At 55.2% G+C, this 20,240-nt stretch overlaps 1 protein-coding gene across 3 annotated transcripts in view; it reads left to right on the top strand.

The window, feature by feature from the left end:
• ccdc102a (coiled-coil domain containing 102A) overlaps positions 1-20,240 on the top strand; it is a 778,838-nt gene that overhangs the window by 535,034 nt on the left and 223,564 nt on the right. For all 3 annotated transcript variants that reach the window (XM_085990896.1, XM_085990894.1, XM_085990895.1), the window contains one exon: positions 3,031-3,134. In XM_085990896.1, the coding sequence (XP_085847022.1) occupies positions 3,031-3,134 (104 nt within the window). The remainder of the gene's footprint in view (positions 1-3,030; positions 3,135-20,240) is intronic.

Below are 20,240 nucleotides of genomic sequence, written 5' to 3'. Positions count from 1 at the left end.
GGGTGCAGACCTCCAGACAATTTGGGTCACTCTTCAGATAGAAGGAGTCCAAGTAAAACTGGAATTGGACACTGGATCTGCATTGACGGTCTTAAATAAGAAAGATTACGGAAAGTTATTCCAACATATTCCCCTACAGGATACGGGGATTATATTGAAAACATACACGGGGCAAAGAGTGTACCCCATCGGGAAAATAGAGGTTGCAGTGGTCCACAAGGGCGAAGACAGTCAAATAATGGACTTATATGTGATATCTGAAGGAGGTCCTCCACTACTAGGACGGGAGTGGATTAGGAAAATGAATATGGACTGGCATTTCCTACAAACAATAACGAGTGAGAACTCGGTGAAGATAGTCGGCCCAGACTCTGGAACGGATGATGGTAAGCCCAACTCAGGTGCAAAAGACAAAGTTTCAGCACAGAATTCCACTGAGCAACAACAACATAGTTTAACTGTGGATTCTGAGTCTGGCAAGTCTACTGATGTGCCCATTTCTGAGGGACACCGGGCTCGAACTCAACTCCATTTCAAACTACAACAGCAATTAGAACAAATGCTTCGCCGTTTTGAGCAAGAGTTGAATGCAACGAAAGAGTTCTTTGATATAGAGTTGGAGAATCTGGAAAGACAACAGAAGCAGCTGATGGAGAAAATGGAGCAGGAGCACACAAAACGTCTGATGTTAGAGGAGTTAACGGTCAGCCAACTCCTGCATATGCTGAAGGACAGGACTCTGAAATGGGAAAAACTTGAACATGAACTTCAATATTCAAACGAAAGGGGTTCGGAGCTCTCAAAGGTTATTGGAAGAGCTGAGGTGGCAACACAGACTGAGATGACTGCAACAGAGCAGCCCTTGGATGCCAAAAGTACGCTGACTCACGTCAACGTAGAACAACAGACCGCTGAAACAGCTGCTCCGGTAGAGGGATTGCATAGTCTGATCAATCAATCTCCAAAGGAAGTTGAAGTATTAAAATCACAAATGAGGTCACTAGTAAACGACTTGCTGAAAGCCCAGAAAAAGCTGGATGCAGAGGTACACATGAAGAAGTCTCTTCAGGAAAGATGTCTGGATTTGGAACAAGAGCTGGCTAACGTCCAGCTGGGTATGGAGGAAATAGACGACCCTCTCACTGGTCTAGCTCAGGACGACACCGAATATTACGATGTCCTGTCCTGCCCAGCTTGTAACTTCGACTCCCAAAGTGCAGAAATCATGGAGGAGCACCAAAAGTCTACGGAACATCGGGAGAAGCTGGCTCTACGACGGAAACAGGAGGAAGAGAAGGAGGAACTGCGCATGCAGCTGGCAGCTGTGGCAGCTGACAATGGAGCCCAGAGAGTCTCCAAGAAGCAGAAAAGGAAAAGTAAAAACAGAAGATGACCCATCTGAACCATTATCACCTCTACCAGATCACACACGTGGTCCCTCCGAACGGAGCCAATTCAGTTCGGAAGTTCAAACTGTTAAATCCATGGAAGGACTATTGAATGAGTCACTCCAGCAACGTGAACCGACTACACCACAGAGATTGAATCTGTGAACTGTTTTCCGCAGAGACTGAATCTGTGATCTGTTTTGACATGAAGTTATCTATGTATCTATGTTATTCTGTTATGTAAACCTGAAGTTATATATGTATATATGTTATTACGTTATGTTAAATGGGGAGATGACTGTAAAGCTAGGAAGGGAGGAATGTTGTGTATGTAATATGTGTGCTACTTTGAACCTATGGACAGGACTGCACTACTTGTTGGGCGTAGTGATACGCAGTACCACTCCTGGCCATAGGGGTATAAATAGTACTGTGGGTACTGATCCCCCTCAGTTCCCGCCTGTGGGCATGAAGTAAAGACCTATGTATAGTCCCTACCTCCAACCAGTAAAGACCTGTTTGAGTTATACGTTTAAGTCTTTGTGTTAATTGTTCAATACAATACACATACTTAACAAGCCCGATTAGCTGGGAAACCACAGACTGGAGACCAAGCCTGGCTCTCGACAGTCTCTCCTGCACTTTTCAATTCGATGATTTGGAGGGCGGTTGCCCACGGTCGACACCCGTTTCTCGAGTTTCTTTGGATTATTTTTTTTTTTTCTTTCTTCTGGCTTCGACCTTCAATAATGTCGTCTGAGGTGCTGCCGAGTTGCAGGTAAGTTCGTTTCTTACTCGTCGCCAGTATTATGTCCGTGTATAATTGAGACACAGATTGCAGGAGTTGATTATAACAAGTCTTTACTGAATGGAGACAACCTGGAAACTGAAACTACAGAAGCCTGCTAGGGCCTTTTATACAGGGGTGGTCACTGCCGGTACTGCAGTCTGAGACCAGTTATTCCCTTAAAGGTACATACACAACAGTACTGGTGACCTCTGGGACTCACTGTTATACGTTGTGCCCACATGGTTCCACGACTTCTATATTATGGATGGTACCCTGATCACTTGTAAAAAAAATTAGTCCAGATGGGAGTTACCCCAGTGAGGTTCTTAATACATTGCGTCAAACCATCATCTTGGACGGCTCGAATGTGATGTCCATAGTCAGATTTTATGTAACCATGAGTTGGTGCACATGGAAATACTGAGAATTGGATAAATACTTCAAAAGGAAAAATTTGCAGGGCTATGGGAAAACAGTGGGGGGCGGGGGTGAGAATTAATTGGAGAGCTCTTTCACAGAGCTGGCACAGGTATAATGGGCCGAATGGCCTCCTGTGCAGCAAGAGTCTATGAAATACCATGGCTCAGAGTGCAGCAGAAAATATACAGGATTTGGAAGCTCCAATGGGCTTTTCCTGACCACAGCTCTGGCTTCTGAACGCAGCTGGCTTTTTCAGAGCATGTAATCATTGCACAGTCTTTGTTCCTACTCAGTCTTATGCTGTGTCCTGACCTATCTTAGCTACACATTGCACTCAGTGAGTGGAGCTCTGATGTCTTTGTGGCCAGTGCTGTGGAAGTATATGCAAGTTGGGAGAGGCCGGCTAAACCACTGGCTCTTTCTGCATTCTAGCTGGATGAGGCTCACAACCAGGCCAGGAGGCTGCAACGATCCTTGGATGAGCAGACAGAGCAGTCAGAGAACCTGCAGGTACAGCTGGAGCACCTACAGACCAGGTAGGTAGAGCACGGGAAATGGTGCTATGGTGATAGCTGTACTGTGTTTGTACAGAGCTCTGTGCCCAGGTCCCGTACAGTGGAGCTGCCCCATCTTCCCAGCCATTGATTGGCAGGGCACCTCCACAGTTCCACCTGTGCTTTTAATCAGTCCTGAGACTCCAGGTACATACACAAGATATGGGCAGATTAAGCAGGTGACAGGCTGAATGAGGTGACTCCCACAGCAAGTCCAGCAACTGTTTCGCTCCTGACTTGAAACCCACTCCATAGGGTCAATCTGCAGCACAATGCCCAGAGAGTTTACTGAGTCAAAACTGGGCAAGTTCAGACTAATGACAGAAACAAGACAAATAAAAATGTGACATTGCACAGATCCTGTCCCATTACCTCTCTAAAGCAAACCATAAACCCTTACAATAAACCCAGCAATCCATTCCACTACTAAATGGAAACACAAATGCTTTTCGAGCTTGTATCTTCTCTCCTCCCCCAGATGAATGAACCCATTACACAAAACTAATCTGTGCATTCTGTGACATTAACCAGAACATTACATCTGTGCTCACCCCATACAAATGCTGCATTGCACACAAGCATGTTGCTGATTTGTGAAGCTGACAATATGAAATCTTTAGTAAATAGACTTTCTGAATGTAATGCTGAATTTACTATTGACCGATTGATATCCTGTTTTGTTGATTGTAAGGTTAAAAAAACATACCTTTTTAATCCCTTTGCTTCGTAGCTTCACATTACCAATATCAAAGAAAGATTTGTAACCTCTAATGACCTGTGTTTACTTAGTGTTAATTAGAATGCTATCGAGTAGAGAACTCTGATCCTGAACCTCAGTCAAATGCTCCATGAAGGAGAGCTTAAGACTATACCTAACCTTTATTTTTCCTTCCTCACTGCTGTGTACTGCCATTCGGTGTCCAGCTATCAGGATGACTCCTTCTCATATGGCCAAGTTTGCAGTGTAACAAGCTATTTTTAACCTACAGAGCTCTGTTTCTTGAGCGATGAAGAATGGTGGGGAGTGAGGAGGACTACATTTCCCCGGGGCACTGTGATGAAGAATGGGGGGAGTGAGGAGTACTACATTTCCCCGGGGCACTGTGATGAAGAATGGGGGGAGTGAGGAGTACTACATTTCCCCGGGGCACTGTGATGAAGAATGATGGGGAGTGAGGAGGACTACATTTCCCAGGGGCACTGTGATGAAGAATGGGGGGAGTGAGGAAGACTACATTTCCCCGGGGCACTGTGATGAAGAATGGGGGGAGTGAGGAGTACTACATTTCCCCGGGGTACTGTGATGAAGAATGGTGGGGAGTGAGGAGGACTACATTTCCCTGGGATACTGTGATGAAGAATGGCGGGGAATGAGGAAGGCTACATTTCCCCGGGGTACTGTGATGAAGAATGGGGGGAGTGAGGAGGACTACATTTCCCTGGGGTACTGTGATGAAGAATGGTGGGGAGTGAGGAGGAGTACATTTCCCTGGGGTACAGTAATGAAGAATGGTGGGGAGTGAGAAGGACTACATTTCCCTGGGGTACTGTGATGAAGAATGGTGGGGAGTGAGGAGGACTACATTTCCCTGGCGTACTGTGATGAAGAATGGTGGGGAGTGAGGGGAGCTACATTTCCCAGGGGTATTGTAATGAAGAATGGTGTGGAATGAGGAGGACTACATTTCCCTGGGGTACTGTGATGAAGAATGGTGTGGAGTGAGGAGTACTACATTTCCCTGGAGTACTGTGATGACGAATGGCTGGGAGTGAGGAGGTACATTTCCCTGGTGTACTGTGATGAAGAATGGCGGGGAATGAGGAAGACTACATTTCCCCGGGGTACTGTGATGAAGAATGGTGGGGAGTGAGGAGGACTACATTTCCCTGGGGTACTGTGATGAAGAATGGTGGGGAGTGAGGAGGACTACATTTCCCTGGGGTACTGTGATGAAGAATGGTGGGGAATGAGGAGGACTACATTTCCCTGGGGTACTGTGATGAAGAATGGTGGGGAGTGAGGAGGACTACATTTCCCTGGAGTACTGTGATGACGAATGGCTGGGAGTGAGGAGGTACATTTCCCTGGGATACTGTGATGAAGAATGGCGGGGAATGAGGAAGACTACATTTCCCCGGGGTACTGTGATGAAGAATGGTGGGGAGTGAGGAGGACTACATTTCCCTGGGATACTGTGATGAAGAATGGCGGGGAATGAGGAAGACTACATTTCCCCGGGGTACTGTGATGAAAAATGGTGGGGAGTGAGGAGGTACATTTCCCTGGGATACTCTGATGAAGAATGGCGGGGAATGAGGAGGACTACATTTCCCCGGGGTACTGTGATGAAGAATGGTGGGGAGTGAGGAGGACTACATTTCCCTAGGGTACTGTGATGAAGAATGGTGGGGAGTGAGGGGGACTACATTTCCCTGGGGTACTGTGATGAAGAATGGTGGGGAGTGAGGAGGACTATATTTCCCTGGGGTACTGTGATGATGAATGGTGGGGAGTGAGGGGGACTACATTTCCCTAGGATACTGTGATGAAGAATGGCGGGGAATGAGGGGTCAACATTTCCTTAGGGTACTGCGATGAAGAATGGTGGGGAGTAAGGGGGACTACTTCTCCCTGGGGTACTGTGATGAAGAATGGTGGGGAGTGAGGAGGAGTACATTTCCCTGGGGTACAGTAATGAATAATGGTGGGGAGTGAGGAGGAGTATATTTCCCTGGGGTACAGTAATGAAGAATGGTGGGGAGTGAGAAGGACTACATTTCCCTGGGGTACTGTGATGAAGAATGGTGGGGAGTGAGGAGGACTACATTTCCCTGAGGTACTCAGATAAAGAATGGTGGGGAGTGAGGGGGACTACATTTCCCTGGCGTACTGTGATGAAGAATGGTGGGGAGTGAGGGGAGCTACATTTCCCAGGGGTATTGTAATGAAGAATGGTGTGGAATGAGGAGGACTACATTTCCCTGGGGTACTGTGATGAAGAATGGTGTGGAGTGAGGAGTACTACATTTCCCTGGAGTACTGTGATGACGAATGGCTGGGAGTGAGGAGGTACATTTCCCTGGGATACTGTGATGAAGAATGGCGGGAAATGAGGAAGACTACATTTCCCCGGGGTACTGTGATGAAGAATGGTGGGGAGTGAGGAGGACTACATTTCCCTGGTGTACTGTGATGAAGAATGGTGGGGAGTGACTATTCCACCCCAGTCGTCTCTCTCTTCCCCCCCCCAGTCGTCTCTCTCTTCCACCCAGTCGCTCTCTCTTCCCCCCCCAGTCGCTCGCTCTATCTTCCCCCCAGTCGCTCGCTCTCTCTTCCCCCCCAGTCGCTCGCTCTCTCTACCCCCCCAGTCGCTCTCTCTCTCTTCCACCCCAGTCGCCTCTCTCTTCCCCCCCAGTCGTCTCTCTCTTCCCCCCCCAGTCGTCTCTCTCTTCCCCCCCAGTCGCTCTCTCTTCTCCCCAGTCGCTCGCTCTCTCTTCCCCCCCAGTCGCTCGCTCTCTCTTCCCCCCCAGTCGCTCGCTCTCTCTTCCCCCCCAGTCGCTCGCTCTCTCTTCCCCCCAGTCGCTCCCTCTCTCTTCCCCCCCAGTCGCTCTCTCTCTCTTCCCCCCGTCGCTCTCTCTCTCTTCCCCCCAGTCGCTCGCTCTCTCTTCCCCCCCAGTCGCTCGCTCTCTCTTCCCCCCCAGTCGCTCTCTCTCTCTTCCCCCCCAGTCGCTCTCTCTCTCTTCCCCCCAGTCGCGCTCTCTCTCTTCCCCCCAGTCGCTCTCTCTCTCTTCCCCCAGTCGCTCTCTCTCTCTTCCCCCCCAGTCGCTCTCTCTCTCTTCCCCCTCCCACTCGCTCGCTCTCTTCCCCCCCAGTCGCTCTCTCTCTCGTCCCCCCCAGTCGCTCTCTCTCTTCCCCCCAGTCGCTCTCTCTCTCTTCCCCCCCAGTCGCTCTCTCTCTCTTCCCCCCAGTCGCTCTCTCTCTTCCCCCCCAGTCGCTCTCTCTCTCTTCCCCCAAGTCGCTCTCTCTCTCTTCCCCCCCAGTCGCTCTCTCTCTCTTCCCCCCAGTCGCTCTCTCTCTCTTCCCCCCAGTCGCTCTCTCTCTTCCCCCCTCAGTCGCTCTCTCTCTTCCCCCCTCAGTCGCTCTCTCTCTCTTCCCCCCCAGTCGCTCTCTCTCTCTTCCCCCCAGTCGCTCTCTCTCTCTTCCCCCCAGTCGCTCTCTCTCTTCCCCCCAGTCGTTCTCTCTCTCTTCCCCCTAGTCGCTCTCTCTCTTCCCCCCTCAGTCGCTCTCTCTCTTCCCCCCTCAGTCGCTCTCTCTCTCTTCCCCCCCAGTCGCTCTCTCTCTCTTCCCCCCCAGTCGCTCGCTCTCTCTCTCTTCCCCCCAGTCGCTCTCTCTCTCTTCCCCCCCAGTCGCTCGCTCTCTCTCTCTTCCCCCCCAGTCGCTCTCGCTCTCTCTTACCCCCCAGTCGCTCTCGCTCTCTCTTACCCCAAAGTCGCTCTCTCTCTCTCTTCCCCCCAGTCACTCTCTCTCTCTCTTCCCCCCCAGTCGCTCTCTCTCTCTCTTCCCCCCCAGTCGCTCTCTCTCTCTCTTCCCCCACAGTCGCTCTCTCTCTCTCTTCTCCCCCCAGTCGCTCTCTCTCTCTCTTCCCCCCCAGTCGCTCTCTCTCTCTCTTCCCCCCCCAGTCGATCTCTGTCTCTCTCCCCCCCCAGTCGCTCTCTCTCTCTCTTCCCCCCACAGTCGCTCTCTCTATCTCTTCCCCCCCAGTCGCTCTCTCTCTCTCTTCCCCCCCAGTCGCTCTCTCTCTCTCTTCCCCCCCAGTCGCTCTCTCTCTCTCTTCCCCCCAGTCGCTCTCTCTCTCTCTTCCCCCCAGTCGTTCTCTCTCTCTCTTCCCCCCGTCTCTCTCTCTCTTCCCCCCAGTCGCTCTCTCTCTCTCTTCCCCCCAGTCGCTGTCTCTCTCTCTTCCCCCCAGTCGCTCTCTCTCTCTCTTCCCCCCAGTCGCTCTCTCTCTCTCTACCCCCCAATCGCTCTCTCTCTCTCTTCCCCCCCAGTCGCCCTCTCTCTCTCTTCCCCCCCAGTCGCCCTCTCTCTCTCTTCCCCCCCAGTCGCCCTCTCTCTCTCTTCCCCCCCGTCGCTCTCTCTGTTCCCCCTCAGTCGCTCTCTCTCTCTCTTCCCCCCCAGTCGCGCTCTCTCTCTCTTCCCCCCGAGTCGCTCTCTCTCTCTCTTCCCCCCCAGTCGCTCTCTCTTCCCCCCCAGTCGCTCTCTCTTCCCCCCCAGTCGCTCTCTCTTCCCCCCCAGTCGCTCTCTCTCTCTCTTCCCCCCCAGTCGCACTCTCTCTCTCTTCCTCCCAGTCGCTCTCTCTCTCTCTCTTCCCCCCATCACTCTCTCTCCCCCCAGTCGCTCTCTCTCTCCCCCCCAGTCGCTCTCTCTCTCCCCCCCAGTCGCTCAGTTCAGTTCAGTTCAGTTCAAATGCTTTATTGGCATGAAAGTTTACAGAGAACCATATTGCCAAAGCTTACATTGCAAAAAGGTACAGTTTTCCAACATTCTGTAGGTGTCAATCGATTTGACATTTGTTGGGTATATACAATATTACTTTTAAACAATATTAATTTTAAACAGTCTTACTTTTAAACAGTCCTCAGGTTGTGACATGTTGTTACATATTTAGCCCCAAGGTATGGTCTGTCTCCTTCTCCTAGGACTAATCTCAATTTTGACAGATCATCCAATTCCTTGAAATCTGGGGTTGTTTGGCTTAGCTTGTTGAATAATATGTTTCTTGATGTGTTGAATTTTTCGCATTTTAGGAGGAAATGCATTTCTGTTTCAACCTCGCCAGCTAGACATTGATCGCATATTCTATTCTCTCTAGGCTGCCAGGATTTCTTGTATCTGCCTTTTTCAATTTCCAGTTGGTGGTCGCTTAGTCTGTACCTGGTGAGGGTCTGTCTCTGTTTTGTGTCTCTGATGGTCGTGAGGTAGTCTGCCAGTTTATATTCTCTTTTTAGGGCCCGGTAACATTCTAATCTGCTTTGGCTTTCGGTTATTTTGTTCCAATGTTCCAGGTAGGTTTCTTTGCATTTTTTAATGATTTGGTTCACTCGGATTGGTGTTTGGACGGCTGTGTTGGTCTGGGGCTGGTCAGGGTCCGGCTGAGTACTTAATTTCAGTAGCAGCTGACTCAGGGGACTCTTTTCTGGGTTTAGCTCTTGGGTCTGAAAGGCTTTGAAATGAAGGGTGTCTGGGGAGCTAGATTTGAGGTGATTTAGGAAGTTTAGTGCTCGTTTTTGGATGTTTATTATCAGTGGGTATCTGCCTAGTTCGGCTCTGCATGCATTTGTTGGCGTTTTTCTTTGGGTGCGAAGGATGCTTCGGCAGAATTCTGCATGTAGGGCTTCTATTGTGTGTTTTTCCCATTTAGTGTAGCTTTGGTGATTTAGCGGGCCCCATACTTCACTACCGTACAGTGCAATGGGCAGGATTATGCTGTCAAAAATTTTGAGCCAGATTTTGATTGGGATTTGGATGTTGTAGAATTTTCTTTTTATTGCATATAGGGCTCTTCGGGCTTTTTCTTTTAGTGCATTCACTGCTATGCTGAAGCTCCCTGATGCTGTAATAGTTAGACCAAGGTAGGTGTAGCTCATAGTGTGTCCTATAGTGGTATCACTGAGGGTAAACTGGTATTTGTTTTCCTGACATCTGGGTCTTTTCTGAAAAATCATGATGTTGGTTTTCTTTAGATTTACTGTTAGAGCCCAATTTTGGCAGTATTTGTCGAGTAGGTCTAGTTGTTGCTGTAATCCCTGTTCTGTGGGAGACAGCAGAACCAGGTCGTCCGCATAGAACAGGGACTTCACTTCTCCATCCAGGAGACGGAGACCTGGTGACTCGCTTTGCTCCAGCATGTCTGCTAATTCATTTATGTATATGTTGAACAGGGTCGGGCTCAAATTGCAGCCCTGCCGGACGCCTCTTCTCTGGGTGAAGAAATCGGTGCGTTTGTCTCCAATTTTGACCCCGCATTTGTTTTTCAGATACATTGATTTAATAAGGTCATAGACTTTGCCCCCTATTCCACACTGAAGAAGTTTATAATAGAGCCCTTCGTGCCATATAGAGTCAAAGGCTTTCTTGAAGTCGATGAAACAGGCGAATATTTTCCCATTTTTTGTTTGGTGTTTATGTTTTTCAATGAGGGTGTGAAGGGTATAGATATGGTCGGCGGTGCGGTGTTTTGGAAGAAAGCCTATTTGGTTTTTTCTGAGGATATTATGTTTGTTAAGAAAATCAAGTAATCTACTATTTAGAATACTGCAGAATAACTTCCCTAGACAACTGTTGACACAGATGCCGCGGTAGTTATTTGGGTCTGATTTGTTTCCACTTTTATATATGGGGGAGATTAGTCCTTGGCACCAGATATCGGGAAAACAGCCTGAGCGTAATATGATGTTGAATAGTTTGAGTATCGCACCCTGCATCTCCATATTGCTGAACTTTAGCATTTCATTTTTGATGTTGTCTGGGCCACAGGCTTTCTTTAGGTGGAGAGATTTTGTTTTTGTGGCCAGTTCTTTCCATGTGATTGGGGAGTCTAGAGGGTTTGGTTGTCTTTAATTGTTGCTTCTAATGTGTGGAGTTTTTCTGTGACCTGATGTTGACTTGGGTTTGTTTTGTTTATTGGGATGTCTTTGTAGAGGTTTTCAAAATGTGTTCTCCAGATGTCGCCATCTTGGATTGGTAATGCTTGCAATTGTGTTGTACTCAGGTTATTCCACATTTCCCAGAATTGTTTTGGATTGGTGGAGTTTTCAATTTCTTCGAGTATTTTGTGGGTATAGTTTTGTGTTTTGTTCCTAATGGTGTGTTTATATCTTTTGAGGGTTTCGTTGTATCTAGTACGTAGGTCCGGGTTGTTTGGTTGCCGATGCTTTTGGTTTGATATTTTTCTCAGGTCTTTTCTGGCATTTTTGCATTCGTGGTCAAACCATTTCATATTTTTATTTTGTCTTTTGTGATGCTTCCTCTTCTGTTTCACGAGGTCGGCTTTTACAGCTGCCTCATGGAAGATCATATTTATATCCTCTATGGCCGTGTTTACACCATCTCTGGTGATCTCATATAGATCGCTCTCTCTCTCCCCCCCCAGTCGCTCTCTCTCTCCCCCCCGTCGCTCTCTCTCCTCCCCAGTCGCTCTCTCTCTCTTCCTCCCCAGTCGCTCTCTCTTCCCCCCCAGTCGCTCTCTCTTCCCCCCCCAGTCGCTCACTCTCTCTTCCCCCCCAGTCGCTCGCTCTCTCTTCCCCCCCAGTCGCTCTCTCTCTCTTCCCCCTGTCGCTCTCTCTCTCTTCCCCCCAGTCGCTCGCTCTCTCTTCCCCCCAGTCGCTCTCTCTCTCTTCCCCCCCAGTCGCTCTCTCTCTCTTCCCCCCTCGTCGCTCTCTCTCTCTTCCCCCAGTCGCGCTCTCTCTCTTCCCCCCCAGTCGCTCTCTCTCTCTTCCCGCCCAGTCGCTCTCTCTCTCTTCCCCCCCAGTCGCTCTCTCTCTCTTCCCCCCCAGTCGCTCTCTCTCTCTTCCCCCCCAGTCGCTCTCTCTCTTCCCCCCCGTCGCTCTCTCTCTCTTCCCCCCCAGTCGCTCTCTCTCTTCCCCCCCGTCGCTCTCTCTCTCTTCCCCCCCAGTCGCTCTCTCTCTCTTCCCCCCCAGCCGCTCTCTCTCTTCCTCCCCGTCGCTCTCTCTCTCTTCCCCCCCAGTCGCTCTCTCTCTTCCCCCCAGTCGCTCTCTCCCTCTTCCCCCCAGTCGCTCTCTCTCTCTTCCCCCCAAGTCGCTCTCTCTCTCTTCCCCCCCAGTCGCTCTCTCTCTCTTCCCCCCCAGTCGCTCACTCTCTCTTCCCCCCAGTCGCTCTCTCTCTCTTCCCCCCAGTCGCTCTCTCTCTTCCCCCAGTCGTTCTCTCTCTCTTCCCCCTAGTCGCTCTCTCTCTCTTCCCCCCCAGTTGCTCTCTCTCTCTTCCCCCCCAGTCGCTCTCTCTCTCTTCGCCCCCCAGTCGCTCTCGCTCTCTCTTACCCCCCAGTCGCTCTCTCTCTCTCTTCCCCCCCAGTCGCTCTCGCTCTCTCCCCCCCAGTCGCTCTCTCTCTCTCTTCCCCCCAGTCGCTCTCTCTCTCTTCCCCCCCAGTCGCTCTCTCTCTCTCTTCCCCCCAGTCGTTCTCTCTCTCTCTTCCCCCCAGTCTCTCTCTCTCTCTCTTCCCCCCAGTCGCTCTCTCGCTCTCTTCCCCCCACAGTCGCTCTCTCTCTCTCTTCCCCCCCAGTCGCTCTCTCTCTCTCTTCCCCCCCAGTCGCTCTCTCTCTCTCTTCCCCCCCAGTCGCTCTCTCTCTCTCTTCCCCCCCAGTCGCTCTCTCTCTTTCTTCCCCCCAGTCGCTCTTTCTCTCTCTCTTCCCCCCAGTCGTTCTCTCTCTCTCTTCCCCCCAGTCTCTCTCTCTCCCCCCCGTAGCTCTCTCTCTCTCTTCCCCCCACAGTCGCTCTCTCTCTCTCTTCCCCCCCAGTCGCGCTCTCCCTCACTTCCCCCCCAGTCGCTCTCTCTCTCTTCCCCCCCAGTCGCTCTCTCTTCCCCCCAGTCGCTCTCTCTCTCCCCCCCAGTCACTCTCTCTCTCTCCCCCCCCGTCGCTCTCTCTCCCCCCCAGTCGCTCTCTCTCCCCCCCAGTCGCTCTCTCTCTCCCCCCCCAGTCGCTCTCTCTCTCCCCCCCCAGTCGCTCTCTCTCTCCCCCCAGTCGCTCTCTCTCTCCCCCCCAGTCGCTCTCCCTCTCCCCCCCCAGTCGCTCTCTCTCTCCCCCCCAGTCGCTCTCTCTCTTCCCCCCAGTCGCTCTCTCTCTCTTCCCCCCCAGTCGCTCTCTCTCTCTCTTCCCCCCCAGTCGCTCTCTCTCTCTCTTCCCCCCAGTCGCTCTCTCTCTCTCTCTCTCTCTTCCCCCCCAGTCGCTCACTCTCTCTTCCCCCCCAGTCGCTCTCTCTCTCTTCCCCCCAGTCGCTCTCTCTCTTCCCCCCAGTCGTTCTCTCTCTCTTCCCCCTAGTCGCTCTCTCTCTCTTCCCCCCCAGTTGCTCTCTCTCTCTTCCCCCCCGTCGCTCTCTCTCTCTTCGCCCCCCAGTCGCTCTCTCTCTCTTCCCCCCCAGTCGCTCGCTCTCTCTCTCTTCCCCCCCCAGTCGCTCTCGCTCTCTCTTACCACCAGTCGCTCTCTCTCTCTCTTCCCCCCCAGTCGCTCTCTCTCTCTCTTCCCCCCCAGTCGCTGTCTCTCTCTCTTCCCCCCCATTCGCTCTCTCTCTCTGTTCCCCCCCCAGTCGCTCTCTCTCTCTCTTCCCCCCCCAGTCGCTCTCTCTCTCTCCCCCCCCAGTCGCTCTCTCTCTCTCTTCCCCCCACAGTTGCTCTCTCTCTCTCTTCCCCCCCAGTCGCTCTCTCTCTCTCTTCCCCCCCAGTCGCTCTCTCTCTCTCTTCCCCCCAGTCGCTCTCTCTCTCTCTTCCCCCCAGTCGTTCTCTCTCTCTGTTCCCCCCAGTCTCTCTCTCTCTCCCTCTTCCCCCCAGTCGCTCTCTCGCTCTCTTCCCCCCACAGTCACTCTCTCTCTCTCTTCCCCCCCAGTCGCTCTCTCTCTCTCTTCCCCCCCAGTCGCTCTCTCTCTCTCTTCCTCCCAGTCGCTCTCTCTCTCTCTCTCTTCCCCCCATCACTCTCTCTCCCCCCAGTCACTCTCTCTCTCCCCCCCCCAGTCGCTCTCTCTCTCCCCCCCAGTCGCTCTCTCTCTTCCCCCCCCAGTCGCTCTCTCTCTCCCCCCCGTCGCTCTCTCTCCTCCCCAGTCGCTCTCTCTCTCTTCCTCCCCAGTCGCTCTCTCTTCCCCCCCAGTCGCTCTCTCTTCCCCCCCAGTCGCTCGCTCTCTCTTCCCCCCCAGTCGCTCTCTCTCTCTTCCCCGTCGCTCTCTCTCTCTTCCCCCCAGTCGCTCGCTCTCTCTTCCCCCCGTCGCTCTCTCTCTCTTCCCCCCCAGTCGCTCTCTCTCTCTTCCCCCCTCGTCGCTCTCTCTCTCTTCCCCCAGTCGCGCTCTCTCTCTTCCCCCCCAGTCGCTCTCTCTCTCTTCCCCCCCAGTCGCTCTCTCTCTCTTCCCCCCCCAGTCGCTCTCTCTCTCTTCCCCCCCGTCGCTCTCTCTCTCTTCCCCCCCATTCGCTCTCTCTCTCTTCCCCCCCAGTCGCTCTCTCTCTTCCCCCCCAGTCGCTCTCTCTCTCTTCCCCCCCAGTCGCTCTCTCTCTTCCCCCCCAGTCGCTCTCTCTCTCTTCCCCCCAAGTCGCTCTCTCTCTCTTCCCCCCCAGTCGCTCTCTCTCTCTTCCCCCCCAGTCGCTCTCTCTCTCTTTCCCACCAGTCGCTCACTCTCTCTTCCCCCCCCAGTCGCTCTCTCTCTCTTCCCCCCAGTCGCTCTCTCTCTTCCCCCAGTCGTTCTCTCTCTCTTCCCCCTAGTCGCTCTCTCTCTCTTCCCCCCCAGTCGCTCTCTCTCTCTTCGCCCCCCAGTCGCTCTCGCTCTCTCTTACCCCCCAGTCGCTCTCTCTCTCTCTTCCCCTCCAGTCGCTCTCTCTCTCTCTTCCCCCCCAGTCGCTCTCTCTCTCTCTTCCCCCCCATTCGCTCTCTCTCTCTCTTCCCCCCCAGTCGCTCTCTCTCTCTCTTCCCCCCCAGTCGCTCTCGCTCTCTCCCCCCCAGTCGCTCTCTCTCTCTCTTCCCCCCACAGTCGCTCTCTCTCTCTTCCCCCCCAGTCGCTCTCTCTCTCTCTTCCCCCCAGTCGTTCTCTCTCTCTCTCTTCCCCCCAGTCGCTCTCTCTCTCTCTTCCCCCCCAGTCGCTCTCTCTCTCTCTTCCCCCCAGTCGCTCTCTCTCTCTCTTCCCCCCCAGTCGCTCTCTCTCTTTCTTCCCCCAGTCGCTCTTTCTCTCTCTCTTCCCCCCAGTCGTTCTCTCTCTCTCTTCCCCCCAGTCTCTCTCTCTCCCCCCCAGTAGCTCTCTCTCTCTTCCCCCCACAGTCGCTCTCTCTCTCTCTTCCCCCCCAGTCGCGCTCTCCCTCTCTTCCCCCCCAGTCGCTCTCTCTCTCTTCCCCCCCAGTCGCTCTCTCTTCCCCCCCAGTCGCTCTCTCTCTCCCCCCAGTCGCTCTCTCTCTCCCCCCCAGTCACTCTCTCTCTCTCCCCCCCAGTCACTCTCTCTCCCCCCCAGTCGCTCTCTCTCTCCCCCCCCAGTCGCTCTCTCTCTCCCCCCAGTCGCTCTCTCTCTCCCCCCAGTCGCTCTCGCTCTCCCCCCCAGTCGCTCTCTCTCTCCCCCCGTCGCTCTCCCTCTCCCCCCCCATTCGCTCTCTCTCTCCCCCTCAGTCGCTCTCTCTCTCCCCCCCAGTCGCTCTCTCTTTCCCCCCCGTCGCTCTCTCTCCTCCCCAGTCGCTCTCTCTCTCTTCCCCCCAGTCGCTCTCTCTCTCTTCCCCCCAGTCGCTCTCTCTCTCTTCCCCCCAGTCGCTCTCTCTCTCTTCCCCCCAGTCGCTCTCTCTCTCTTCCCCCCAGTCGCTCTCTCTCTCTTCCCCCCCAGTCGCTCTCTCTCTCTCTTCCCCCCCAGTCGCTCTCTCTCTCTCTTCCCCCCAGTCGCTCTCTCTCTCTCTCTCTCTCTCTTCCCCCCCAGTCGCTCACTCTCTCTTCCCCCCCCAGTCGCTCTCTCTCTCTTCCCCCCAGTCGCTCTCTCTCTTCCCCCCAGTCGTTCTCTCTCTCTTCCCCCTAGTCGCTCTCTCTCTCTTCCCCCCCAGTTGCTCTCTCTCTCTTCCCCCCCAGTCGCTCTCTCTCTCTTCGCCCCCCAGTCGCTCGCTCTCTCTTCCCCCCCAGTCGCTCGCTCTCTCTCTCTTCCCCCCCCAGTCGCTCTCGCTCTCTCTTACCACCAGTCGCTCTCTCTCTCTCTTCCCCCCCAGTCGCTCTCTCTCTCTCTTCCCCCCAGTCGCTGTCTCTCTCTCTTTCCCCCCCATTCGCTCTCTCTCTCTGTTCCCCCCCCAGTCGCTCTCTCTCTCTCTTCCCCCCCCAGTCGCTCTCTCTCTCTCCCCCCCCAGTCGTTCTCTCTCTCTCTTCCCCCACAGTCGCTCTCTCTCTCTCTCTTCCCCCCCAGTCGCTCTCTCTCTCTCTTCCCCCCCAGTCGCTCTCTCTCTCTCTTCCCCCCAGTCGCTCTCTCTCTCTCTTCCCCCCAGTCGTTCTCTCTCTCTCTTCCCCCCAGTCTCTCTCTCTCTCCCTCTTCCCCCAGTCGCTCTCTCGCTCTCTTCCCCCCACAGTCACTCTCTCTCTCTCTTCCCCCCCAGTCGCTCTCTCTCTCTCTTCCCCCCCAGTCGCTCTCTCTCTCTCTTCCCCCCCAGTCGCTCTCTCTCTCTCTTCCCCCCCAGTCGCTCTCTCTCTCTCTTCCCCCCCAGTCGCTCTCTCTCTCTCTTCCCCCCCAGTCGCTCTCTCTCTCTTCCCCCCCAGTCGCTCTCTCTCTCTCTTCCCCCCAGTCGCTCTCTCTCTCTCTCTTCCCCCCAGTCGTTCTCTCTCTCTCTTCCCCCCAGTCTCTCTCTCTCTCTTCCCCCCAGTCTCTCTCTCTCTCCCCCCCCCAGTCGCTCTCTCTCTCTCTTCCCCCCACAGTCGCTCTCTCTCTCTCTTCCCCCCCCAGTCGCGCTCTCCCTCTCTTCCCCCCCAGTCGCTCTCTCTCTCTCTTCCCCCCCAGTCGCTCTCTCTTCCCCCCCAGTCGCACTCTCTCTCTCTTCCCCTCCAGTCGCTCTCTCTCTCTCTTCCCCCCCAGTCGCTCTCTCTCTCTCTTCCCCCCCAGTCGCTCTCTCTCTCTCTTCCCCCCCAGTCGCTCTCGCTCTCTCCCCCCCAGTCGCTCTCTCTCTCTCTTCCCCCCACAGTCGCTCTCTCTCTCTTCCCCCCCAGTCGCTCTCTCTCTCTCTTCCCCCCAGTCGTTCTCTCTCTCTCTCTTCCCCCCAGTCGCTCTCTCTCTCTCTTCCCCCCCAGTCGCTCTCTCTCTCTCTTCCCCCAGTCGCTCTCTCTCTCTCTTCCCCCCCAGTCGCTCTCTCTCTTTCTTCCCCCAGTCGCTCTTTCTCTCTCTCTTCCCCCCAGTCGTTCTCTCTCTCTCTTCCCCCCAGTCTCTCTCTCTCCCCCCCAGTAGCTCTCTCTCTCTTCCCCCCACAGTCGCTCTCTCTCTCTCTTCCCCCCCAGTCGCGCTCTCCCTCTCTTCCCCCCCAGTCGCTCTCTCTCTCTTCCCCCCCAGTCGCTCTCTCTTCCCCCCCAGTCGCTCTCTCTCTCCCCCCAGTCGCTATCTCTCTCCCCCCCAGTCACTCTCTCTCTCTCCCCCCCAGTCACTCTCTCTCCCCCCCAGTCGCTCTCTCTCTCCCCCCCCAGTCGCTCTCTCTCTCCCCCCAGTCGCTCTCTCTCTCCCCCCAGTCGCTCTCGCTCTCCCCCCCAGTCGCTCTCTCTCTCCCCCCGTCGCTCTCCCTCTCCCCCCCCATTCGCTCTCTCTCTCCCCCTCAGTCGCTCTCTCTCTCCCCCCCAGTCGCTCTCTCTCTCCCCCCCGTCGCTCTCTCTCCTCCCCAGTCGCTCTCTCTCTCTTCCCCCCAGTCGCTCTCTCTCTCTTCCCCCCAGTCGCTCTCTCTCTCTTCCCCCCAGTCGCTCTCTCTCTCTTCCCCCCAGTCGCTCTCTCTCTCTTCCCCCCAGTCGCTCTCTCTCTCTTCCCCCCCAGTCGCTCTCTCTCTCTCTTCCCCCCCAGTCGCTCTCTCTCTCTTCCCCCCAGTCGCTCTCTCTCTCTCTCTCTCTCTTCCCCCCCAGTCGCTCACTCTCTCTTCCCCCCCCAGTCGCTCTCTCTCTCTTCCCCCCAGTCGCTCTCTCTCTTCCCCCCAGTCGTTCTCTCTCTCTTCCCCCTAGTCGCTCTCTCTCTCTTCCCCCCCAGTTGCTCTCTCTCTCTTCCCCCCCAGTCGCTCTCTCTCTCTTCGCCCCCCAGTCGCTCGCTCTCTCTTCCCCCCCAGTCGCTCGCTCTCTCTCTCTTCCCCCCCCCAGTCGCTCTCGCTCTCTCTTACCACCAGTCGCTCTCTCTCTCTCTTCCCCCCCGTCGCTCTCTCTCTCTCTTCCCCCCAGTCGCTGTCTCTCTCTCTTTCCCCCCCATTCGCTCTCTCTCTCTGTTCCCCCCCCAGTCGCTCTCTCTCTCTCTTCCCCCCCAGTCGCTCTCTCTCTCTCCCCCCCCAGTCGTTCTCTCTCTCTCTTCCCCCCACAGTCGCTCTCTCTCTCTCTCTTCCCCCCCAGTCGCTCTCTCTCTCTCTTCCCCCCCAGTCGCTCTCTCTCTCTCTTCCCCCCAGTCGCTCTCTCTCTCTCTTCCCCCCAGTCGTTCTCTCTCTCTCTTCCCCCCAGTCTCTCTCTCTCTCCCTCTTCCCCCCAGTCGCTCTCTCGCTCTCTTCCCCCCACAGTCACTCTCTCTCTCTCTTCCCCCCCAGTCGCTCTCTCTCTCTCTTCCCCCCCAGTCGCTCTCTCTCTCTCTTCCCCCCCAGTCGCTCTCTCTCTCTCTTCCCCCCCCAGTCGCTCTCTCTCTCTCTTCCCCCCCAGTCGCTCTCTCTCTCTCTTCCCCCCCAGTCGCTCTCTCTCTCTTCCCCCCCAGTCGCTCTCTCTCTCTCTTCCCCCCAGTCGCTCTCTCTCTCTCTCTTCCCCCCAGTCGTTCTCTCTCTCTCTTCCCCCCAGTCTCTCTCTCTCTCTTCCCCCCAGTCTCTCTCTCTCTCCCCCCCCCCAGTCGCTCTCTCTCTCTCTTCCCCCCACAGTCGCTCTCTCTCTCTCTTCCCCCCCCAGTCGCGCTCTCCCTCTCTTCCCCCCCAGTCGCTCTCTCTCTCTCTTCCCCCCCAGTCGCTCTCTCTTCCCCCCCAGTCGCTCTCTCTCTCTCTTCCCCCCCAGTCGCTCTCTCTCTTCCCCCCAGTCGCTCTCTCTCTCTCTCTCTCTTCCCCCCCAGTCGCTCTCTCTCTCCCCCCCCAGTCACTCTCTCTCTCTCCCCCCTAGTCGCTCTCTCTCTCCCCCCCAGTCGCTCTCTCTCTCCCCCCCAGTCGCTCTCTTTCTCCCCCCCAGTCGCTCTCTCTCCCCCCCAGTCGCTCTCTCTCTCTCTTCCCCTCCAGTCGCTCTCTCTCTCTCTTCCCCCCAGTCGCTCTCTCTCTCTCTTCCCCCCCAGTCGCTCTCTCTCTCTCTTCCCCCCCAGTCGCTCTCGCTCTCTCCCCCCCAGTCGCTCTCTCTCTCTCTTCCCCCCACAGTCGCTCTCTCTCTCTTCCCCCCCAGTCGCTCTCTCTCTCTCTTCCCCCCAGTCGTTCTCTCTCTCTCTCTTCCCCCCAGTCGCTCTCTCTCTCTCTTCCCCCCCAGTCGCTCTCTCTCTCTCTTCCCCCCAGTCGCTCTCTCTCTCTCTTCCCCCCCAGTCGCTCTCTCTCTTTCTTCCCCCAGTCGCTCTTTCTCTCTCTCTTCCCCCCAGTCGTTCTCTCTCTCTCTTCCCCCCAGTCTCTCTCTCTCCCCCCCAGTAGCTCTCTCTCTCTTCCCCCCACAGTCGCTCTCTCTCTCTCTTCCCCCCCAGTCGCGCTCTCCCTCTCTTCCCCCCCAGTCGCTCTCTCTCTCTTCCCCCCCAGTCGCTCTCTCTTCCCCCCCAGTCGCTCTCTCTCTCCCCCCAGTCGCTCTCTCTCTCCCCCCCAGTCACTCTCTCTCTCTCCCCCCCAGTCACTCTCTCTCCCCCCCAGTCGCTCTCTCTCTCCCCCCCCAGTCGCTCTCTCTCTCCCCCCAGTCGCTCTCTCTCTCCCCCCAGTCGCTCTCGCTCTCCCCCCCAGTCGCTCTCTCTCTCCCCCCGTCGCTCTCCCTCTCCCCCCCCATTCGCTCTCTCTCTCCCCCTCAGTCGCTCTCTCTCTCCCCCCCAGTCGCTCTCTCTCTCCCCCCCGTCGCTCTCTCTCCTCCCCAGTCGCTCTCTCTCTCTTCCCCCCAGTCGCTCTCTCTCTCTTCCCCCCAGTCGCTCTCTCTCTCTTCCCCCCAGTCGCTCTCTCTCTCTTCCCCCCAGTCGCTCTCTCTCTCTTCCCCCCAGTCGCTCTCTCTCTC

This window comes from Somniosus microcephalus, chromosome 6 (assembly GCF_052327205.1).
Source record: "Somniosus microcephalus isolate GS21.2 chromosome 6, FLI_Smic_1.0, whole genome shotgun sequence".
NCBI lineage: Eukaryota > Metazoa > Chordata > Chondrichthyes > Squaliformes > Somniosidae > Somniosus > Somniosus microcephalus.
The sequence above is the reverse complement of the archived record's forward strand: the minus strand, read 5'-3'. Positions and strand labels throughout refer to the sequence as shown.